Source organism: Tursiops truncatus, chromosome 4, assembly GCF_011762595.2.
Source record: "Tursiops truncatus isolate mTurTru1 chromosome 4, mTurTru1.mat.Y, whole genome shotgun sequence".
Taxonomy (NCBI): domain Eukaryota; kingdom Metazoa; phylum Chordata; class Mammalia; order Artiodactyla; family Delphinidae; genus Tursiops; species Tursiops truncatus.
The window spans coordinates 11,085,164-11,106,128 of record NC_047037.1 but is presented as its reverse complement, the minus strand read 5'-3'; the positions used below and the strand labels follow the sequence as shown (position 1 = coordinate 11,106,128).

At 49.2% G+C, this 20,965-nt stretch overlaps 1 protein-coding gene across 2 annotated transcripts in view; it reads right to left on the bottom strand.

Moving 5' to 3' along the window:
* The window catches only part of SH3BP5 (SH3 domain binding protein 5), an 80,075-nt gene that overhangs the window by 47,067 nt on the left and 12,043 nt on the right, over window positions 1-20,965 (bottom strand). For both annotated transcript variants that reach the window (XM_019934400.3, XM_073803685.1), the window contains exon 3: window positions 4,900-5,028. In XM_019934400.3, coding sequence (XP_019789959.1) covers window positions 4,900-5,028 — 129 coding nt within the window. The remainder of the gene's footprint in view (window positions 1-4,899; window positions 5,029-20,965) is intronic.

The window sequence follows — 20,965 nt, the reverse complement described above, 5'->3', positions numbered from 1 at the left end:
TTCCATTTTACAGATGAAGAAATTAAAGCACAAACATTAAGTAACCTGCAGAGGTCTCATAGCTATTAAATGGTAAAATGGGATTAAAAGCCAGGCAGTGTAGCTCAGAGGCCAAGCTTTGCCAGTGGTCCTACAGTTAAGTCAGCTAAGTTTCAAACATTTCCCCAACCACTTACTTCCCCCAAAGGAGGTTAAAGCACGTGGACTTACCTGGTCCCATAAACACAAAACGGGCAACCGTCAGCACTGAATAACCCTCACTATTTTGCATTTATGCTGCCCTTCAGGGTTCCAAAGTCTCCTGACACATTCCAATCATTTCAAAATCTGAAGGTCTGGGCTTCCCTGGTGACTGCAGTGGTTGAGAGTCCGCCTGCCGATGCAGGGGACACGGGTTCGTGCCCCGGTCTGGGAAGATCCCACATGCCGCGGAGCGGCTGGGCCCATGAGCCATGGCTGCTGGGCCTGCGCGACCGGAGCCTGTGCTCCGCAACGGGAGAGGCCACAACAGTGAGAGGCCCGCGTACCGCAAAAAAAAAAAAAAAAAAAAAAAAAAATCCGAAGGTCCACCGATGGATGAATGAATAACAAAATGTGGTCTACACATACAGTGGAATGTTATTCAGCCTTAAAAAGGAATGAAATTCCAACACAGGCTACAACATGGATGAACCTTGAAGACATTATGCTAAGTGACAAAAGCCAGTCACAAAAGGACAAACTCTGCACAACTCCACTTACATGGGAGACTTAGAGGAGTCAAATTCAGAGACAGAAAGTAGGACAGTGGTTGCCAAAGGCTGGGGGAAGGGAGGAGTGGGGAGTAATTATTTAATAAGTACAGGGTTGCAGTTGGGAAGATGATAAAGTTCTGAAGGCGGATGGTGGTGAGGGTTACACAGCAATGGGAATGTACTTAATGCTACTGAATCGTGTACTTAAAAACAGTTAAAACAGTAAATCCTATGCTGCATACAGTTTACCACCATTTTTTAAAAAGGAAAAAAATCACAAGGGTTGGAACAGGCAGTGATAAAATGACAGGCCCGGGGCCACTGTTGGACTAGTTAGAACACAGGGAGCAGAGAAAGCAAGAAACTGTCTTCCATTCAAGTTTGCTGAGTCACACGGGCTCCACGCCCACCCACCCCCCTTCAGAATGTCCCCCGCCACACACTGAAGGCCAGATGGGCTGGCAGATATGTCAAAGCCACCTTAAAAACAAGCTCTGGCTCACGGACAAAACCCTCAAATAAATCAAAGCCAGTTTCCTGCCCCCACCTGGCCCAGGAAAAAAAACAAGTGCTCTGCCCACTCTTGGCGGAATGTGGATTGGGTTTTCAAGATCACAGAACTGGATCTGACTCCTGGTAGGAAAATGAGTTGACATCAGGAACAATAAAGTCAGTGCAAATTTCTGATGATCAGACACAATTCCTACTGGCCCAACAATCACAAGCCTTTGTAAACGCTTTATGGAAAACCAAGCTGTATAAGTCTCTTCCTTTGAAGCCTCCGCTGTTCGCTGAGACTCTGGATGGATGGACAGGAGCTTTCCAGACATTATAAAACCATCACTACAGTATTACCACTTTTTTTTTTTAAAGGAGGTATACATCAAATATTAACAGAAGGTATGGGGACTTATTTTCTTCTTTTCGTCTATTTTCTGAATTTTCTACAATCTTTTTTTTAGTGAAACCAAAATCTAAGATCATACAGGGATTCCATCATCAAACATTAGCTCATTTAAGTCCTAAGGACACCTCAGGACTCTCACGGTCCATGACCATCACTGTTTCACTGTTTTCAGATCACTGTTTCCACAAAGACGAGGATGCTGAGGCTCTGAGAACGCAGTGCCTCACGAGACACACTTGGAGGAGACGCTTTGAAGCCATCTCTCAGAGACCATCCCTGCTACACACAGTCAGAGGGGTTTGTATATACAGAAAGGAAGGGGTGGGGGTAAGACCAGAGGAAGAAAACAGGAGGCCCCACTTGGCAGCCCCCTTCACCACCAGGAAGGTCAGAGACAGACTCAGCCTCCTGGCCAAGCCCAGACGGCCCACCGTCCGCAGAGATAAAAAGTGACATCCTCACCCAGCCTCAGCCTTTGAGCGCCCTTCCAGTTCCTCAGCCAGAGAACAACAAGGTCTCTTGGGGCTAAGGGGTAGGGGTCACGCTGAGCCTTTTCTACCCTTCTTCCTGCCCACCTGCGAGAAGGCAGGAGTTTAAGGGGGGGTTTGCAGGCATAATGCCAGGCAGGATTCTCTCAACATTCATCCTGGGCTCTGCCAGCTGACAGAGAGTCACTCAGCCCCAGAGTCTGTATCACCTGATGAGGCCTGATGACTCAGTGACTTGACCACGGGACTCAGTAACTACACGGTAATTGTCCTCACTGGCCAAGAGATGAGAGGAAGGTGCAAAGCCACACTTCACTGCTGCCCAGCAGTGGGACCCTCCCAACGTAGCTCCCTCCTACCTCTTTTTCCATCAAAGAGGATTGGGGTGAGGAACAAAAAGGGAGTGGTGTGAAATCTATTCCAGGTGTGTCACAGCCAACTGGAGACCCACCCACCAAATGAGATTTGAACAAACCCAACCCAGATGAAGCTGGATTTGCCAGTCATGCTCCTATCCCTCTGCAGGGAAGAAGTCGCGAGTAAAGCGGCAATGGAGAGGGAAAGCTCGGGATGCCAACGGAAGGCCGGGAGGAACATCTGGTCAACCTCATCATTCACTCATTGGTTCATTTGTTTGTTTCCTCAAAACGTGAACACCTTCTGTATGCTGGCAATGACCCAAACAGACCAAATTCCCTGTCTGGGAATTTGTGGAGTTTCACTGCTATAAACAAGTAAACAATAACAGGTCGGGGGTGAGAACTGCTATGAAGAAAAAGCCAATCAAGGAATGAGGGCTGGGGTGGCAGAGATGGTGGGCTGGCAGCTGTCATTTAAATGTTAGCCCAGGAAGGCCTTGTTGATAAAGTGAAAGCTGAAGGAGATGGAGTGGACCGTGCAAACCCTATGGTCAAGACAACAAGAAACAGGGGGAGCAGCAGGTTCAAAGACTCTGAGGTAGGAGCATATATGACATCCGTTCAGCCAGAGGAGGGTAAGGCCCATCAGCTGGGGCTGGTGGCTAAACGGCCAACCTCCAGAGGCCCCTGAACACAAAGGTCCCTTTCCCAGCTCTGCTCCAGAATCTGAGCTCAGGGGACCCAGTGGGGAAACTCCCGTGGGGAAGCCACTGCGGAGGCTCCAAGGGGATGCTTTCACAGACCACTATGACATCACCCGACGGCATGGGGACATGGATGTTCTTATACAGATATTTGTGTCCTCAAAGGGACCGTAAATCCAAGTGTTGAAGACTTTCAGAAGAGGAGGTTTCATGACCTCCTCAGCACTGACCCAATGTTTACATTACATTATCAGAAATTTCTCCTCAAACCTAACCAGAATCCTTCTCACTGCAAGGTCAAGACCACTACCACCCTGGGCTATGGTGGGTGAGACACATCGCCAACGTGGGGCACTTTGGAGGGAGGATGCCTTAGGGTTGGGGAGCTTCTGGGGACTGGTGAGCACCTTCTGGAGAAGGGCTCCTTCTCTCTAGAAAGCTGCAGCCTGGGTGGGGCCCCAGAGGGAGGCGGAGAGAAGGACGGCTGCTCAGGCTTGTTGCCGGCCACCAAGTCATGGGCACTTGGATGTTGTACAGTCCAGGGCAGCAGGACAGGGAAGGAAGGGTTTCGGGCAGCTGGTCTGTCTAGGAACAAAGGCCACATTATCTGGAAGGTTCCAACCAGAAAGCTCAGTTCAGCATGCAGAGTGCAAAACCCAAATACGTAGCTAGAATCTCGGCAGAACCACCAAAGCGTCAAGGGGATGAGAAATCTGAGGGGTGCGCGGAGCGGGGCAAGGAAGAGGAATGCCCGAGTCCTGGCCCCTTATCCTCGATGGCTCCCGTCTTAACACATTCCTGGGGCTTCGCTTCCCAAGGGCTCGCTTTCCCATCGCCTCCCCCACCCCCGCCCCAGCCCAACAGCACACTGCGCACACACAGTGGGGGCCTGCCATGGTACCTGCACTCACTGAGCATCCGCTTACAGGAAGAGACCCTGGGAGGCGACAGCATCTTCTGTCACATAACACACAGCAGGGACAGGAACTCAACCGGGACCAGCTCCTCAAGAGTCACCTGAGCAGGAAGCCCCAGTGTGGGCCAAGGAGTGTGAGAGTCCCCAGCCCAGGGCCTGGCACACAGCAGGTACCACCATGTGCTGGGAGCTCTTTTCCTTCCCATTCACAGGGCCTGCATCTCAGGCTGGGAAGTCCTCACATCGGTGACGATCCAAGGAAGACACTCTGAAACCAGCAGCCCCGGCAGTTGCCTGACCACAGCCCCTCTGCCGCCCCTTTGCTGGTCTTGGTTCCTCTGTTGCCTATTTGGGCTCTCAGGACAAAGAACCAATGTTCCAAGAGAAGCAGATGGCTAATTTCTCCCAAACCAGGGAGGAGAATATGAGGGAGGGAGTGTTCCTCCTGCTGTCCGACAGGCAGTCATCAGGGAGGGCGGAGGACAAGCCTGATGTTCTAAGCACAGCCTCTGGTCCGGCCGCCTGGGAGGTGGACCTGGGTACCAGTTCCAGCAGTAAGGCAGCACCCACTGGTAGGGGCAACCAAATGCCAGCACGCTCACCCTACTAATAGTACCAAGAGCGGGAGTGAAAGCAACCTGTGGGGGGGAGGAAAACAAGGGGCTGACTCCAAACGCACCTGTGGACAAAGCCACAGCTCTCCCGTGCCCCTGAGCTTCAACAGGAGGCCCACGAGTCAGAGGTGCGCCCATGGCGCGGGGTGGGGTGATGGGCAGAGCAGGAGAGCTTACCTGCCTCGCCACCCTCCGTGCCTCCCAGTAGGGCTTCGAGTCTTCCACAGCTTTGCCAATTTTCTTCACCAGCTCATCCAGTTTCACCGTTGCCTCAACAAGAACAGAGCGGAACTTCTGACGAATGTCCTGCAGACAGGAAATTGAGGACACAGTTCAGGCTTAAGAAGGAACGTGCGGAAATCTGCTTTACTTAACCGGAAGCACCCAGAAGGGCCTCCACTCGGCCTACAAGCCCCTGATTTCATGCCTTTACAAGACGGTGTCTAGAGTACCACCATCCAAGAGAACCTTCCACGATGCTGGAGTGTCCTATGAGCTGCACTGGTCAGTATGACAGCCACTGACCACACATGGTTACTGAACACTTGACACTGACTAGCAAGACTGACGAACTGAGTCTTTAACTTATTTCATTTTAAGTAACTATATTTAAATTTAAACAATGTGGCCAGTGACTACCTCATTGGACAATGCAGGTTAGACTGAAAGGCTCCATCCAGGGGAAGATGCCCAGTCCGGCCACGCCTGGCAGCTTCACTCCCTAATGACGGCACCATTTGCTACACTCCCATGATGTCCCCACCCGTGGAACGTGGTCAACATTAAACAGCGGGTACACATTTCCCACATGCCAAACCCTGTGCTAGGCCTTGGGCTTGGTCCCTGCTTTCAGGGCACTTCCAGTCTGCTGGGTGAGGGAGGCATTTACAGCCCAACCCAGCGAGTCTGAGCCAGGATGGGACCAGTACAGGTGCCGTGGAACCCAGGGCAGAGAACCTCACCAGGCCAGGTCAGGCGGGCAGGGGGAGGGGGGCGAGGTTAGAGGGAGACTCGCAGGAAACTTCCAGGGGTTACTATCTGCACAGAAGCCTGAATCATGGATGGGCACCTGGGGAGGAGACAAAATACTGAGTCCAGAGCAGGTGGCAGACCAGCGCCCACCGGGTGGGGGGAGGGAGTAGTGTGGCGTTTTCCAGAGGCTGAAGGAAGCTGGACGTCTGGAATGCAGAGAATGGCTAGAGATAAGGGCGGCCACCCCTCCCAGAGATGCCACGAGCAAGGTGGCCTGCATAAGAGTTTGGGAGAAAAGAACAGGCAGGTGGGCGGTGCCAGGGTTAATCACGTTGTGAAAGTCAGGAAACCAGATCCATGGATGCCACAAGGAGGAAAAAAAAATTAAAAAGACAACATTTAGTCCCAGGTCTAGGAGGACACGTTGGATGGTCGGTGAGGGCTTCAGAGACCCCACGTCCCTCCCCTCTACTCCTCTGCCCTCGGGCACTGGCCTGTCACAGCCATGCCTCAGGGTGTGTGCGGGCGTTTGAGAGCAGAAGTGGGTGCCCAGGGAAAGAGGAACAACACATGATCACCAGCCATGGGGCTGCCCCAAGAGCAGCCGGCCGCACTGCTGGTAAAACACGTGAGCTTCGCTGGCTACAAAGGGGCTGCCTCGCTATCTGAAAACTATTTCTAAACATAAAATTATATGGGCCTCTTGGGCCAACAGGATGGCTCATGGGGGTGAGGAAGGCCCCGATCACTTCTAATTTCCTTTCCCCCATCATCTCATACCCTGGGTTTTCTAGATGGGTTTGAAAGTGCCAGGGCTGCAGCATATGAAGACATGGCCTTTGTCTTGTATGGGAGCTTCTCAGCTCCTGAGTCCCATCCTACTTCTGACAGAGGCCTTGGTTGCTTCCCCCAGGCCTGTATCCTCCTCATTATCATAATTTTCTCTGCCTTCCCTCCTATCTGGCCAGGCTTGCAGTCACGTGCTACAGCTACAGCTGCCGAAGACAGAACAAGGCTAGGCTTGTCCTCCAGAGGACGCGCCACAGATGCATGCAGGCCGCCAGGGACAAGCAAAGCTCCACCGAGCTTCTGTTAGACTTGACTTCCTGTACGTGGGAGGTAACAGGTTGTCTAGAACTCGGGATTTGTATCAGAGAGATGGATCTAATCCTGGTTAAACCTCTTTCTGTGAGGTCCCCATCAGGTAACTTCCTTATGAACAATTTTTAGTACCTATAAAATGGTGACTTTCCATCTCATAGGGAGGGCTGTTGGAAGGAATAAGAGAGAATGCAAACATAAAACACCTACTAGTTCCTGGGCACACGGCAGGTATTCAATAAATGCACACAATTCTTTTCCCCCCGGCATAAGAAGAGACCCACGATCCTATTAAACACCACCAAGGGGGTGGCTCTGAGGCAGGGGGAGCTGACGTGAGGGCGGGAATAACCTGCTACCGTGTGGGCAGAGGCTTGGCAGACGCACCTACACACATGGCTGAATCCTCCCACTCAGCACCCTGGTGGGGAAGGGGCCAGCACCACGTCCAGACCACAGGTGGGAACACCAGGGGCCAAATCAGTCAGCGTGTGACCCAGGGCAGGTCACGCCACCACCCTGCACCTCCTCTGGGAAATGAGAATTGTGCCCCAAACCAGTGGCCTATGGGCCCACAGGCTTAGGGCCTTCAGCCGCTACGCTGTGTACTAAATGTCAGGAAAAATCGTATATTTTTTTAAATGCGGATGCTCACATTTCTCGTAAAAAAAAAAAAAAAACTTTTTTTAAATCAGATGATCTGGCCAAACTGGGCCCCCATTCCTACTTGGCAACCACTGGCTAGAAGTAAAGGAGAAGACACCCCTTAGAGACTGTCCTTTCCAGTCCCCACGTCCTGTGCCTGAGCCACACCCAGCCTGCTTCACTCACTGAGCTCCCCTGCCAGGCCCTCAGAGACTTCTGATTTGCCCAGAGCTATTCTGGGCACCAGTGCCTATAAGCCACCTGCCTGCATGAGGCGGGTACAGGGAACAGATGGACAGTTTCCCTTGGGGCAGACACTTACAGATGCTTTCATTCCATCAGCATATGCAATCACTAACAACCTTACCAGGTCGGTGCTATGGTTGTTCCTTTTTTTCTTAATTGAAGTATCGTTGATTTTCAGTGTTGTGTTAGTTTCAGGTGTACAGCTCAGGTGCACAGGACAGTGATTCAGCTATACATGTCTATCTATTCTTTTTCAGATTCTTTTCCATCATAGGTTATTACAAAACCTTGAGTATAGTCCCCTGTGGGTGCTATGGTTGTTATCCACATTTTACAAAGAGGGAAACTGAGGCACAGAGCAACTAGGTAGCTTGCTGAAGGTCGCAAAGCTGGGAAACAGCACAGCCAAGATTTAAACTCAAGCGGTAAATAAATAAGCACCGTGCAGTGTGATAAGTACTAAGACCTCAGTCTACACACTGCAGTGAACACACAACCAGGAAGGACACACCCAGAGAAAGCACCATTCCAGCCAGGCCTTGGATGGAGGAGGATTTCACCAGACAGAGAAGGGGGCATCGAAGGACCAGCAAAGAAGGGTGGCAGGTGGGAGGGCTGGTGGGACGGAGGAAGGAAAGGCACGTGGGCCACTCTGAGGCCTTTGAACTCTATCCCACACGCAATGGGAGACAGGGTGGGTTTCTCGTGTGAGTCTCAATTTACTTGCCACATGCCTGTCGTCAGCAATGCTTGAAGAATTCTCTACCACAAAAAACAGAAGTTCGCATCGTTCCCTGGATGGCATGTCTGTGAATAGATCTTTCCTAGCTGTAACAGTGTAAACGCCGAACACTGACAACAACGCGGTCCTGTTGGGAGGGACGGGGGTGGCATAGGACACAGGAGGAAGGAGACTAAAGCCTCATCTTCCATAGGGGGTGTCCGCAGATAAGAACTAAAACTAGGGCTTCCCTGGTGGCACAGTGGTTGAGAGTCCGCCTGCCGATGCAGGGGACATGGGTTCGTGCCCCAGTCCGGGAAGATCCCACATGCCGCGGAGTGGCTGGGCCCGTGAGCCATGGCTGCTGAGCCTGCGCGTCCAGAGCCTGTGCTCTGCAACGGGAGAGGCCGCAACACTGAGAGGCCCACGTACCGCAAAAAAAAAAAAAAAAAAAAAAGAACTAAAACTAAAAAGTCAAGAAGTAGCCACACAAAGCCTACTGTTTAGAGTCACAGAAGTAACAGAATCCAACAGCACATTAAAAGGGTCAGACACCACGATCAAGTGGGGTTTATCCCAGGAATGCAAGGATTCTTCAATATACGCAAATCAATCCACGGGATACACCATATTAACAATCTGAAGGATAAAAACCATATGATCATCTCAGTAGATACAGAAAAAGCTTTTGACAAAATTCAATACCCATTTATGATAAAACCTCTCCAGAAAGTAGGCACAGGGGGAACTTTCCTCAACATAATAAAAGCCATATACCACAAACCCACAGCCAACATCGTCCTCAATGGTGAAAAACTGAAAGCATTTCTTCTAAGATCAGGAACAAGACAAGGATGTCCACTCTCGCCACTATTATTCAACACAGTTTTGGAAGCCCTAGCCACGGCAATCAGAGAAAGAAAAGAAATAAAAGGAATCCAAATTGGAAAAGAAGAAGTTAAACTGTCACTGTTTGCAGATGACATGATACTATACATAGAGAATCCTAAAGATGCCACTAGAGTCACAGATGTAAATACCTAAATAATCAGCTAAAATATGTTAAACTGATCAATTAAATTGCCTCTAAGGGAGAAATAAATGGGGATGGGGTGGGGGGAGGGTGTTGTCTGTTTTATTTTGTTTTCTGCCCTTTTTAAAATTGTAGTAAAATATCACGGTGGATTTTTAAGCAGAGGCATCACCAGATCAAATCTGGGTTTTACCAAAGAGTGGACTGGGGTCTTCATTTGAGTCTGGTCGGCAGATTCAGGGACCACCAGCCTGGTCAAGCGTGTGACCATCAAAGGGGGTTGGGCCCAGGAAATATGATTTGACGTCAGCGTCTCCCTCTATAAAAGAGGCTGTGTTGCCAGAGAGGATGACGCATGGCTGGCCGACAGCCAAGCACCAACAACTTATTCATCCAAGACGTGTTAAAAGCTAAACATAAAGCCAGCCTTCTTCCTGATAAAAGAGTGGGCCTAGTGCTGGTACCATCCCACAAAGGGTCATGGCTACCTGAGTAATAATTCACTACAAATGCTGGGGTGTGGGAGCCCACAAACCAAAACCTTTCCTGCCTACCCAACATAATAGCCCTGATTTTCCCAGGCCTCACCCTGGTCCCAGAACTGGTCCCATGCCTGGCCAATCAGTCGGGGATACTCCTAGCCTCAGGGATTGCTGAGGGAGGGCACGGGACTGATCAGAACCAGTAAGAATTCATTCTGGGACTTTTCTGAAACTGTTAGGGGAACTTTTTGCACTGAGATGGCTGAGAAGATGGAATGAAAGCTGGAGCAGACTGCAGCCATCTTGGCACCATGAGGGCAGAGCCTGCCAAAGGCAGGGAGGGAGTCCCTATGACACTTTGAGCTCTTGGTCCTAGCAATGCTTTACAGTCTAACCCCATACTCCACTCTCCTAGAGCCAAAATAATGCACACACACACCCAATTGTCCCCCCTCGCTTTATGTTGTGTTTAAGTTATTTGGAATTGAATTTCTACCATTTGCAACTGAATTAAGCTTTTAAAAAACTGAAAAATACTGTATGCCTTAAGGTAGTCATATTAATGTATTCAGGGAGGGGAAAGTCAATCCACAGTCTATAAGGTGGCAAAGCACTGTAACTAAATACAGGTAACTGCTGGAGGGCTTCTGCCCCTGATAATAAAGCCATGCTTATGAGGAGCAGGGTCTGGGGAACTTAATTCAACCTACCCCGTATAAAGCATTTCTTTTTTTTTTTTTTTAATCCATCTTAAGGCCAGCTGGCCACAACTGAACTTGTGTTTTTTGCCTTATTTCCTAGTGCGAGAAAAGACTCGACCGTGGTTCTTTGTCTCCTACAATTACAGGCAAATGTGTCTCCCAAGATCAGAATGGGGGCTGCTTCCAGGAGTGCCCAGGGAGGAGAGCCGGCTGTTTTCCCTACGGTAAGTGACCCATGGAGGGAAGCAGTTCAGAAGTACAAACACCTCAGGAGAACGAGTAGAGCTTTCACCAGTCAACAAAAATAAGCCACATACCAGCCAGGGCTGTTTACCAGCTGATTTTTTTTAGATCACCACTTGAAGGAGTTCTAAAAGGGCTCCCTCGGCCTGGATGAGGCCTCAGATCTTCCAATCTCAAAACTGTGTCACATCCATCAGGTGACTCAGACTGAGGGCAATTTCTTCACGCAGAGAACTGCTGAGGGTGGCAGTCTCCCTGTTTGAATATGTCAGTGTGTCAAAAATGCAGCGCCCTATCAGACAAGAACCTCAGCCCCACGAAACCAGCACCCGTGGGCCTTGGAAACAGCGGGCAGGGGTCACCACCCTGGGGACAATCCTGTTTTCTGGCCAATCCACACTCACTCAAGCCTCGATGATCTCACCTGTAAGCTGAGAAGGGCAGCCTCTCCCCTTCACAGAGACGTCCCCAGAACCAAGCGAGATTAGGACACGATGTCAGTTTTTAAAAATAACTGTCCTACAAATTAAGGGTGACACCAAACTTCAAAAGATCCCTAGTAATGCAATTTATAAATACACTGCTTTCTGCTCATGGAAAGATTTCACAGGCATGATCTGAGACTCACAAGGACCCTGTAGGACAGGATGGCCAGGCTCAGCAAGAAGGGCGGTCCCCAGTCTCCAGATAAGAGACCTCAGCCCCAGGGGAGAAGTGCTGTCTTGACCTAAGGTCACACGCAGGGGAGCCTCAGGCTAGCGTCAGGAGCACAGACCACTAGTCCTAAGTTCCATGTGTCTTTCCCTTCACCTCTGTCTCCCAAAGTCTGGTCCAGGGAACAGGGGGGTAGGGACTGGGGGTTCCCTGAGACCTTTTCTGGGAGTCTGCAAGGTCAAAACCATTTTCATAATTGAGTTCGACTTAATTTGCCTCTTTCACCTTCATTCTCTCATGAGCGTTGAGTGGAGTTTCCAGAGACTACTTGAGCGGTGACATCAAGAGATAGAATGCAGAAGCAGAAGTGAGCATCCAGCTCTCTTATTAAGCCAGACATGAAAGAGACTCATAAAAACCATAAAATGACAGCCTTCTTTTCACGGGTTTCTTTTGGTTTGGGAAAACAGTTATTTTTGATAAGATATATTCTTTATGCTGACAGGTAATAGGCTTATTACTGTCATTTTTAATGAATGAATACAAGTGTTTAAAACAACTCTGTTCTAATCTCTAACACGGCAGATACTGTAGATGTTCCCCACAAAAAACAAAAGCTCTCTGAAATGCTCAGTGATCACAGGAGTGTAAAAGGAACCTCAGGCCCAAAAGCAGCGGGCGAGGTTTGCAAGGCACAAATAAGAGACACGGATGTAGAGAACAAATGTATGGACACCAAGGGGGGAAAGCGGTGGGAATGTACTGGGAGATTGGGATTGACATATATACACTAATATGTATAAAATAGATAACTAATAAGAACCTGCTGTATAGCACAGGGAACTCTACTTCACTTTGCTGTACAGTAGATACTAACACAACACTGTAAAACAACTATACCCCAATTAAAAAAAAAAAGAAGCATCGGGTCAGCTGGTGCCACCAAACCACACCCTGCCCCTGGGCTGCCCTGCAGAGACCCTGCTGGAGGGAAACACCAGTGTATTTTCAGTAACAGAGAAGCAGCTATTCCTTCTCAGGCCTTCCCAAGAGGAGAAAGCCTCCATTTGGGGTCACTATCTCTTCATAGCCCTTCTTCACGTTTGCTAATCTCCTTTTTAAGAAAGGGGGAGTTAGGCTCAGAGCCCTCCCCAAAGGGAATCTGCTAGAATTTGATAGGCAAAACAATAAACCCACTGGAAACAAAAGAGCATTGCTCTGCAAAGTCAGCAAGTGGGACCCTATGAGTTGGGCACGTCCATATGATTCTTCACTGAAGTGAAAGAGTGGCATTGACATATATACGCTACTAAATGTAAAATAAATAGCTAGTGGGAAGCAGCCACATAGCACAGGGAGATCAGCTTGGTGCTTTGTGACCGCCTAGAGGGGTGGGATATAGGGAGGGTGGGAGGGAGGGAGGGAGACGCAAGAGGGAGGGGATATAGGGATATATGTATACATATAGCTGATTCACTTTGTTATACAGCAGAAACTAACACAACAATGTAAAGCAATTATACTCCAATAAAGATGTTAAAAAAATAATAAAAAATAAAATGTTAAAAAAAAAGCCTGCTTGAAACAAAGTTATTTCCCTTTGATGACTTTTCACTTCTGGTCATGAAGTCTCATTTTCAAACAAACTTAAGTACGAATGTGAATCCAGGAAAATACAGAATAAACAGTACATAAGAACTAGAACAAGGCAAAAATTATGACAGAGGCAGAAGAACGAGAGAGTGGGGATGTAAAGTCTCTGTATCAGGAATGTTCCAGAATTCCACGATGAAAGGCACCCCCGGAAACACTCCAACTTCCTGGCCAATTCTAAGGTACCTGAAACGTTTTTAATGTTACTACAACATGTTTTTTCCCCACCCATCCAATCTATTCTTTAACAGCACTTGTGGTAGCTACTAAAACACACAAAGAAACCACTTTCCTAGAGCTTCGGTGAAAGGGATCAAGTGTCCTCCAGGGCGGGCTGCTAGAACTTTCTGCAACAATGCAGATGTTCTGTATCTGTGTAGCTCACTACAGAGGCCACCAGCCACAGGCGGCTAAATGAAAACTTGAAATGTGCTTAGTGCAGCTAACTGGATTTTGTATTAAATTTTAACTTTTAAAGTATACTTCAAATCGCCCCATGGGGCTAGTGGCTGCCATCCCGGACAGCACAGGTCCAGCTCCTGGACCCCAGATTTCACCCCGCTCCCCACTTGGAGAGATCACGCCACGCTCCCGGGTCCTCCTGCTGCCTTGTCTCCTTGCCTCTGCCTGGTTTTTCTTGCCACAAGGAGCGGCTGTCACAGCCCTGTGAGAAGGGCGGCCAGGACAATCTGATTTCACCTTCAGGAATTCTGCAGCAGAGGCAGAAGTGGAAAAACGGCGCCAGGGCAGAGCCGGGACCTGGGGAGCCAAACCAGAAAGGCCGAGGCAAGAGGGCCCAGGAGCAGAGAAGAGGCAGAGGTGGAGAAGGGGGGGCGAGGGCAGGAGCCCCCGGGGGGCTGGAGCCAGCCCCTCCCCGCCCAGCACCCCTCAGGCCCAATTCCCCATCAGCGAGTTTCATCCAACCAGGGAGCCTGGTGAAGACAGCTGCAAAAGGATGGAAACGTGCATGGAGAAGAAAGAAGGGGGAGACAGTACCAGGGCCTCCGAGTTGGAAGCAGCAGAATCGCTACCGGGACCTCTAGCCTAGCTCCCTCCCTCCGCCCCGCCTTCGTTCCCACCTCAAACCCCAACTTCAGAGGCAGAGGCTTCTTGAGGCGTCTGCCAAGCCCACCTTCTGTGGGGACTGTGCCTCACGCGTAAGCAGAGCCCCGCTGCTGTGCTTCTGACACAAGACCCTCTCCCAGGGGACAAAACGGAGGAAGCCAGAGGGGGGAGAGATGGGGACACAGAGAGAGTTGACCGAGAGGGAAGAGAAAGCAAACGAGAGAAGGGGAGGCAGCAGAGGGGGAATGCGGGCGATGATCCTGCTTCCCGACCCGAATTCTGCAATTACACAGCCACATCATTTATCAACCTTTGGCAAAGGCACCTTTGAGAGTGAGGACTGCAAATAACGATGCTGGGATGCTTGGTGTCCCTGCTCAAGGCTCTACAACGCCCTCCCCACCCTTGGGGTTCATGAAGGAAAATCCTGCCTTTTATTTAAGCCATTTGAGTGGTTTGGAAGAAAGTGTAGGGGATTCCATCCCAGCTCCAGACCCAGGGGCAGGCCCTGTGCAGCTCGGCAGCCTCGGTGACAAGGTCAGCCCTGCTTCCTCTTTCCACAGCACCACACCATCTGTCCTGGTTCTGGGCCACCAAGAGCTTCCTTCCACTGAGAGAGGAGAAAGGTTGGTCAGCATGGTTTCCTGGGGCCAGTTGGCCTCTTCCGAGGTTATCAAGGGTCTGAGAGCTTTTTTAGGCCTAAGTGGAACCAAGTTACTCCCAGGCAGAAAGGCTGTGCTCTAGAATTCTGATTTGACTAGAGGGATGTTTCCAAACAAGGAGGTGAGGACCCACTCCCATCTCCCAGAGCACAAGCAGCCCCCGCAGCTGTCCCCACACTGGACCACCCAGCTTCATGCAACATCAAGATTCCACAGCCATTTGGAGGCCGAGTTAAGGCAGTCGGTAGGTCTGGGAATAAGGAAAAAGCTCTTTTTTCAACTTTTTTAGTTTGAAATAATTTCAGACTTGGAAAAAATGAGGGTAAGATGCAGACTTGATGTCCCTTTACCCTGAAGTATTTCAGTATTTCCTAAAGATGAGGACATTCTCTCACAGAACCAGAGTACGATGATCAAAATCAGAAAATTAACATTGATACGATGCCATTAATCCAGTCTATGACTTTGTTCAAATTGCATCAACTGTCCCACCAACGTCTTTTACAGCAAAGGGAAAAAGATATTTTTCCTGGTCCAGGATCCAGTCCAGGACTCAAACAGCATCTACTGTCAATCTCTCTCTAGTCTCCCTACTCTGGAAGCATTCTTCAGTTTTTCATGGCCTTGATAGTTTTCAATAATATGAACCGGTTATTGTGTAGAATGTCTGTCACTGGGAAAGACTCACTTTCAATTCACCTTTTTTGTTGATGTTACGCAGGCAGGAGCCACCAGGATGGAATCTAACCGATTAGAAAAAAATACATTTAAATAGCCTAAGGTCCAAAGCACCACAAAGGAGAAAACCCAACAGCCCTTTAGTCTCCAGGCACAACGGTCAATTGTATGAGGCCCAGGAGGAGGGACAGAAGCTACATAACCACCCTATACACACACACACACACACACACACACACACACACACACAGAAAGACACAGGCACACTCATGCACACACAGACACCCTCTCTCACACACACAGTGACACACACATACACAGCAGAGCTGAGAAGGCTGAAAGGACCCGCTGCTTTTTTCATTCAGAGCCAAACGCATGTGTTTTTTTTGGTTTTTTTTTCGGTACACGGGCCTCTCACTGTTGTGGCCTCTCCCGTTGCGGAGCACAGGCTCCGGATGCGCAGGCTCAGGGGCCATGGCTCACGGGCCCAGCCACTCCGCGGCATGTGGGATCTTCCCGGACCGGGGCACGAACCTGTGTCCCCTGCATCGGCAGGCGGACTCTCAACCACTGAGCCACCAGGGAAGCCCCAAACACATGTTTTTAAATCCACAAGATTCTTAGTGTGAGAGGAGGCAGAACTGCTGAAACTGAGGCATTTTATGGAGTTCAACCACAAGTGAACTATCTCCATGTCTGCACCAAAAGGCTTAACATATTTCCTCAATTTTAAGACTCACTTTTTTTCAAACATTTGCTAATATTAGGGGTACTTCCCTGGTGGCCCAGTGGTTAAGAATCCGCCTGCCATTGCAGGGGATATGGGTTCGATCCCTGGTCCAGGAAGATCCCACATGCTGTCGAGCAACTAAGCCCATGCACCACAACTACTGAAGCCCGCGTACCCTAGAACCGCAACTACTGAGCCCACGCACCACCAACTACTGAAGCCCGCACGCTCCAGGGCCTGTATGCCGCAAATACTGAACCCACATGCTTCAACTACTGAAGCCTGTGGGCCTAGAGCCCGTGCTCTGCAACAAGAGAAGCCACTGCAATGAGAAGCCTGCGCGCCGCGACAAAGAGTAGCCCTCGCCTGCCGCAACTAGAGAAAGCCTGCGCGCAGCAGCAAAGACCCAATACAGCCAAAATAAATAAATAAAATAAAATAGGCCTTCCTATTTTTAAAAAAATGTGCAAATACTGGATTTTAGACGGATCATACAAATAATGTGAACATTTATCAGGGGTGATGTTTCAGCCACCCATCAAGCAGTTATGCAATACAAGTTCTGTTTTAAATTAACATGAGTGTCAGCATCAGGGCAATGGTGAGTTCACGGCCCGGCCTAGGGAAGCTCGAGGGACCAGGCAGTGAGGCCTCTGTGGAAAGCACGCACCCCCCTCCCAGCACTCCAGGCAAGCTGCTGCCTTGCTCCTCTTGGAGGACCTTCCTCCTGACTGCAGCTCACGGAACAGAACGGAAAGAAAGGAGGACGAAGGATGCAAAGGAAACAAAGTAAAAATCCACTGCCATTGGTTTAAGAGACATGGAAGAACCTGGAAGTGGCTAAAAACAGGAAAAGTGGCTGCTTCTAGCAGAACTGGGGGTGGGAAGGAATGAGGCAGAGGACTTTCATTTTCTCAGGGGCTTTTCTTCAACTATGTGCAAGTATTGCTTCAATAAATATCAGACTTCAATTTGGCTGCAACACAGATTGACCAATGTTTTGTATTTCCCCATCATCAAGACTGAGGGGGACTCAGCGCATTCAGCATGTGGCTAGAGTCAAATCAAAATCTCAATCATTCCAGTAAACTGGTGCAGCTACTATGGAAAACAGTATGAAGGTTCCTCAAAAAACTGAAAATAGGGACCTCGCTGGTAGTCCAATGGTTAAGACTCCGCACTCCCAATGCAGGGTGCCTGGGTTCGATCCCTGGTCAGGGAACTAGATCCCGCATGCCACAACTAAAGATCCCACATGCTGCAGCTAAAAGAGACTGCATGCCGCAACTAAGGAGCCCACATGCTGCAACTAAAGATCCCGCATGCCGCAACTAAACATCCTGCATGCCACAACTAAAAAAGATCCCGCGTGCCACAACTAAAGATTCTGCATGTCACAATGAAGATCCTGCACGCAGCAACAAAGATCCCGCATGCCGCAACTAAGACCCAGCGTAGCCAAATAAATAATTTCTTTCTTTTAACTGAAAACAGAGCTGCCATATGATCCAACAATCCCACTCCTGGGCATATATCTTGACAAAACTGTAATTCAAAAAGGTACATGCACCCCAATGTTCACAGCAGCACTATTCACAATAGCCAAGACATGGAAACAACCTAAACGCCCATTGACAGATGAATGGATAAAGAAGACATGGTACATATACACAATGGAATACTACTCAGCCATAAAAAAGAATGAAATAATGCCATTTGTAGCAACATGGATGGACGTAGAGATTATCATACTAAGTGAAGAAAGTCAGACAGAGAAAGACAAATACCGTATGGTATCACTTACATGTGGAATCTAAAATATGACACAAATGAACTTATCTACGAAAGTTTGTGAGGACTCACAAACATAGAGAACAGACTTGTGGTTGCCAAGGGGGTTGGGGGAGGGATGGATTGGAAGTGTGGGATTAGCAGATGCAAACTATTATATAGAGAATAGATAAACAACAAGGTCCTACTGTATAGCACAGGGAAGTATATTCAATATCCTGTGATAAACCATAATGGAAAATAATATGAAAAAGAATGCATATATATGTATAACTGAATCACTTTGCTATACAGCAGAAATTAACACAACACTGTAAATCAACCATACTTCAATAAAATAATTTTTTTTAAATATCAGGGCTGGAAAAGCCACTGCCCATCATTTAGCTCAGAGGCTGCCATTTCACAAAGGAGGAAACTGAAGCCTCTCCCAAGGATGTGTATTTGGCGAGCGTCAGGGCAAAGACTGAAAACTTGTTCTAGATCAGCATTCTTTCATCTCACCAGCCTCAGTGAGGACCTGTGAAGCAGAGCCTCCACACCCACAAACACACATATTAAAAACTACTTCAGGGGGCTTCCCTGGTGGCGCAGTGGTTGAGAGTCCGCCTGCCAATGCAGGGGACACGGGTTCGTGCCCCAATCCGGGAAGATCCCACATGCCGTGGAGCAGCTGGGCCTGTGAGCCATGGCCGCTAAGCCTGCGCGTCCGGAGCCTGTGCTCCGCAACGGGAGAGGCCACAACAGTGAGAGGCCCGCGTACCGCAAAAAAAAAAAAAACACTACTTCAGGGCATGGGCTCCAGCCTCAGACTCCTGGATTCAAATCTTGGGTCCTCATCCCATTGGCCATGTGACCCGTGAGAACTGGTTCAATCTCCATGTCTCATCAATGTCCTCAAGACATTGTGTTAGTTTTGAGAACTAACAGGATAAACTATACAAACCACTTAGCACAGTGCTTGGAATAACAATAAGCTTTTGATAAATAATCGTGACTTTTACGCAGGTGTTGTTATTCAATAAATAGCAATGGTTAGAAAGGGAAGGGCCGAAGCTGGCTGAACGTATTATATGCTAGGTACTGTGCCAGGCACTTTACAACCATGACCTTATTTAATCCTTAACAACCCTGCAAGATAGGTATTGCTCTTCCCACTTTAGAGAGCAGGAAATGAAAAACCCAGAAAAGCTAAAAACCTTGCCAAGACTGCACAGCTTATGAAGAGGCAGAGGGAGAATTCAAACCTAGCTCTCCTGAACTCCCAAGCCCATGTTTTTCCTCTATTAGCTCCAAAACAAGTTTTCCTAAGCTTTTTTGATCCCAGGGTTCACAGCATCAAAGTATGATTTGCTTGAACAAGTTCCAACTTGGGGAGTGGATCCAATTTCCAGCAAATGCATGCAATACCAGGATCCTATTTCTGCAGTGGGGACGCTAGCAAAACCCGTGGCAGGGAAAGAAAGCAGCGCTCAAGAGCTATCCAAGGAGCTTAAGAACCTGCCCCCTGAATTTATAAAGTGTCTGTCTAGCTACCGTACTTTGGGGACTCTAGGCTCCACTAATTTTCTGTAATAGGCATTGAAGCCATGGCATAATATTCTCTCAGACAACATTTTTAAGAAACAGGCAAAGCAAAGAATTCCCTATCGCAAGACCCACAGCACTGCTCAAAACTGCTCCCTCTTGCTTTAATTGTAGCTGGTTGGTTTAAGGGTTATTGACAAAACGAATCAAAGTCCTTGCTCTGCTGGATGGTTAACTATTAACGCAGTTCGGCAAGGCACTGTGAAATGTGGCTGTTCATGAAGCAAACGGACATCCTACGGGCCTCAGAACGAGTCACTGTCTCTGTATCACCACCAGGAGTGTGGCCATTCTAAAACAGGGCTCGAAATGCTTTAGGACTGCTCCCATCAAGAGATGGCGTCTGGGCCATCTCCTCTTGAACCTGGGCAGGTTCATGGCTGCTTGGACCAGCAGGATACGACAGAAGTGCTGCTATGGGACTTCCAAAGCTGTGATGCTCCCACCTGGTCATCTTGGGATGCCCACTGTGGGAAGCCAGGCACCATGAGGAGGTCAGAGTACCTGGGACCGCCGTGCTGGGACGGTCGCATGTAAACACTGACCACTGACCAGCTGAGCCCCAGCCAAGAGCCAGTATCCACGGCCAGACACAGGAGTGGGCCTCCTCGGACATCCAGTCCTGCGGGGCATTTGGATGAGCACCCCACCCCACCCCCAACCGACATCTGCCTGCAACTGCTCAAGACTCCTCTGGCGAGAACCACCCTGCAGAGCCCTCTCCAAATTCCCGACCCAACAAATCATGGGCAAAATAAAGCATTTGATTTGGGGTAAAGTAGTTTGGGGGGTAATTCATTAGGTAGAAATAGGAACCAGAACCATAAGGAAGGACATCTTCGTTTCATCTCTTCTTCCAAAAAAGCTGGGACTCCCCTGGTGGCACAGCGGTTAAGAATCCGCCTGCCAATGCAGGGGACAAGGGTTCGATCCCTGGTCTGGGAAGATCCCACATGCCGCGGAACAACTAAGCCCGTGTGCCACAACTACAGAACCTGTGCTCTAGAGCCCGCGAGCCACAACTACTGATCCCGCGTGCCACAACTACTGAAGCCCGTGCACTCTAGGGCCTATGTGCTGCAACTACTGAGCCTGTGTGCTGCAACTACTGAGCCCTGTGCTGCAACTACTGAGGCCACATGCTGCAACTACTGAAGCCTGCACACCTAGAGCCCATACTCTGCAACAAGAGAAGCCACCGCAATGAGAAGCCTGCTCACTGCAACAAAGAGTAGCCCCTGCTCACCGCAAGTAGAGAAAGGTTGCGTGCAGCAATGAA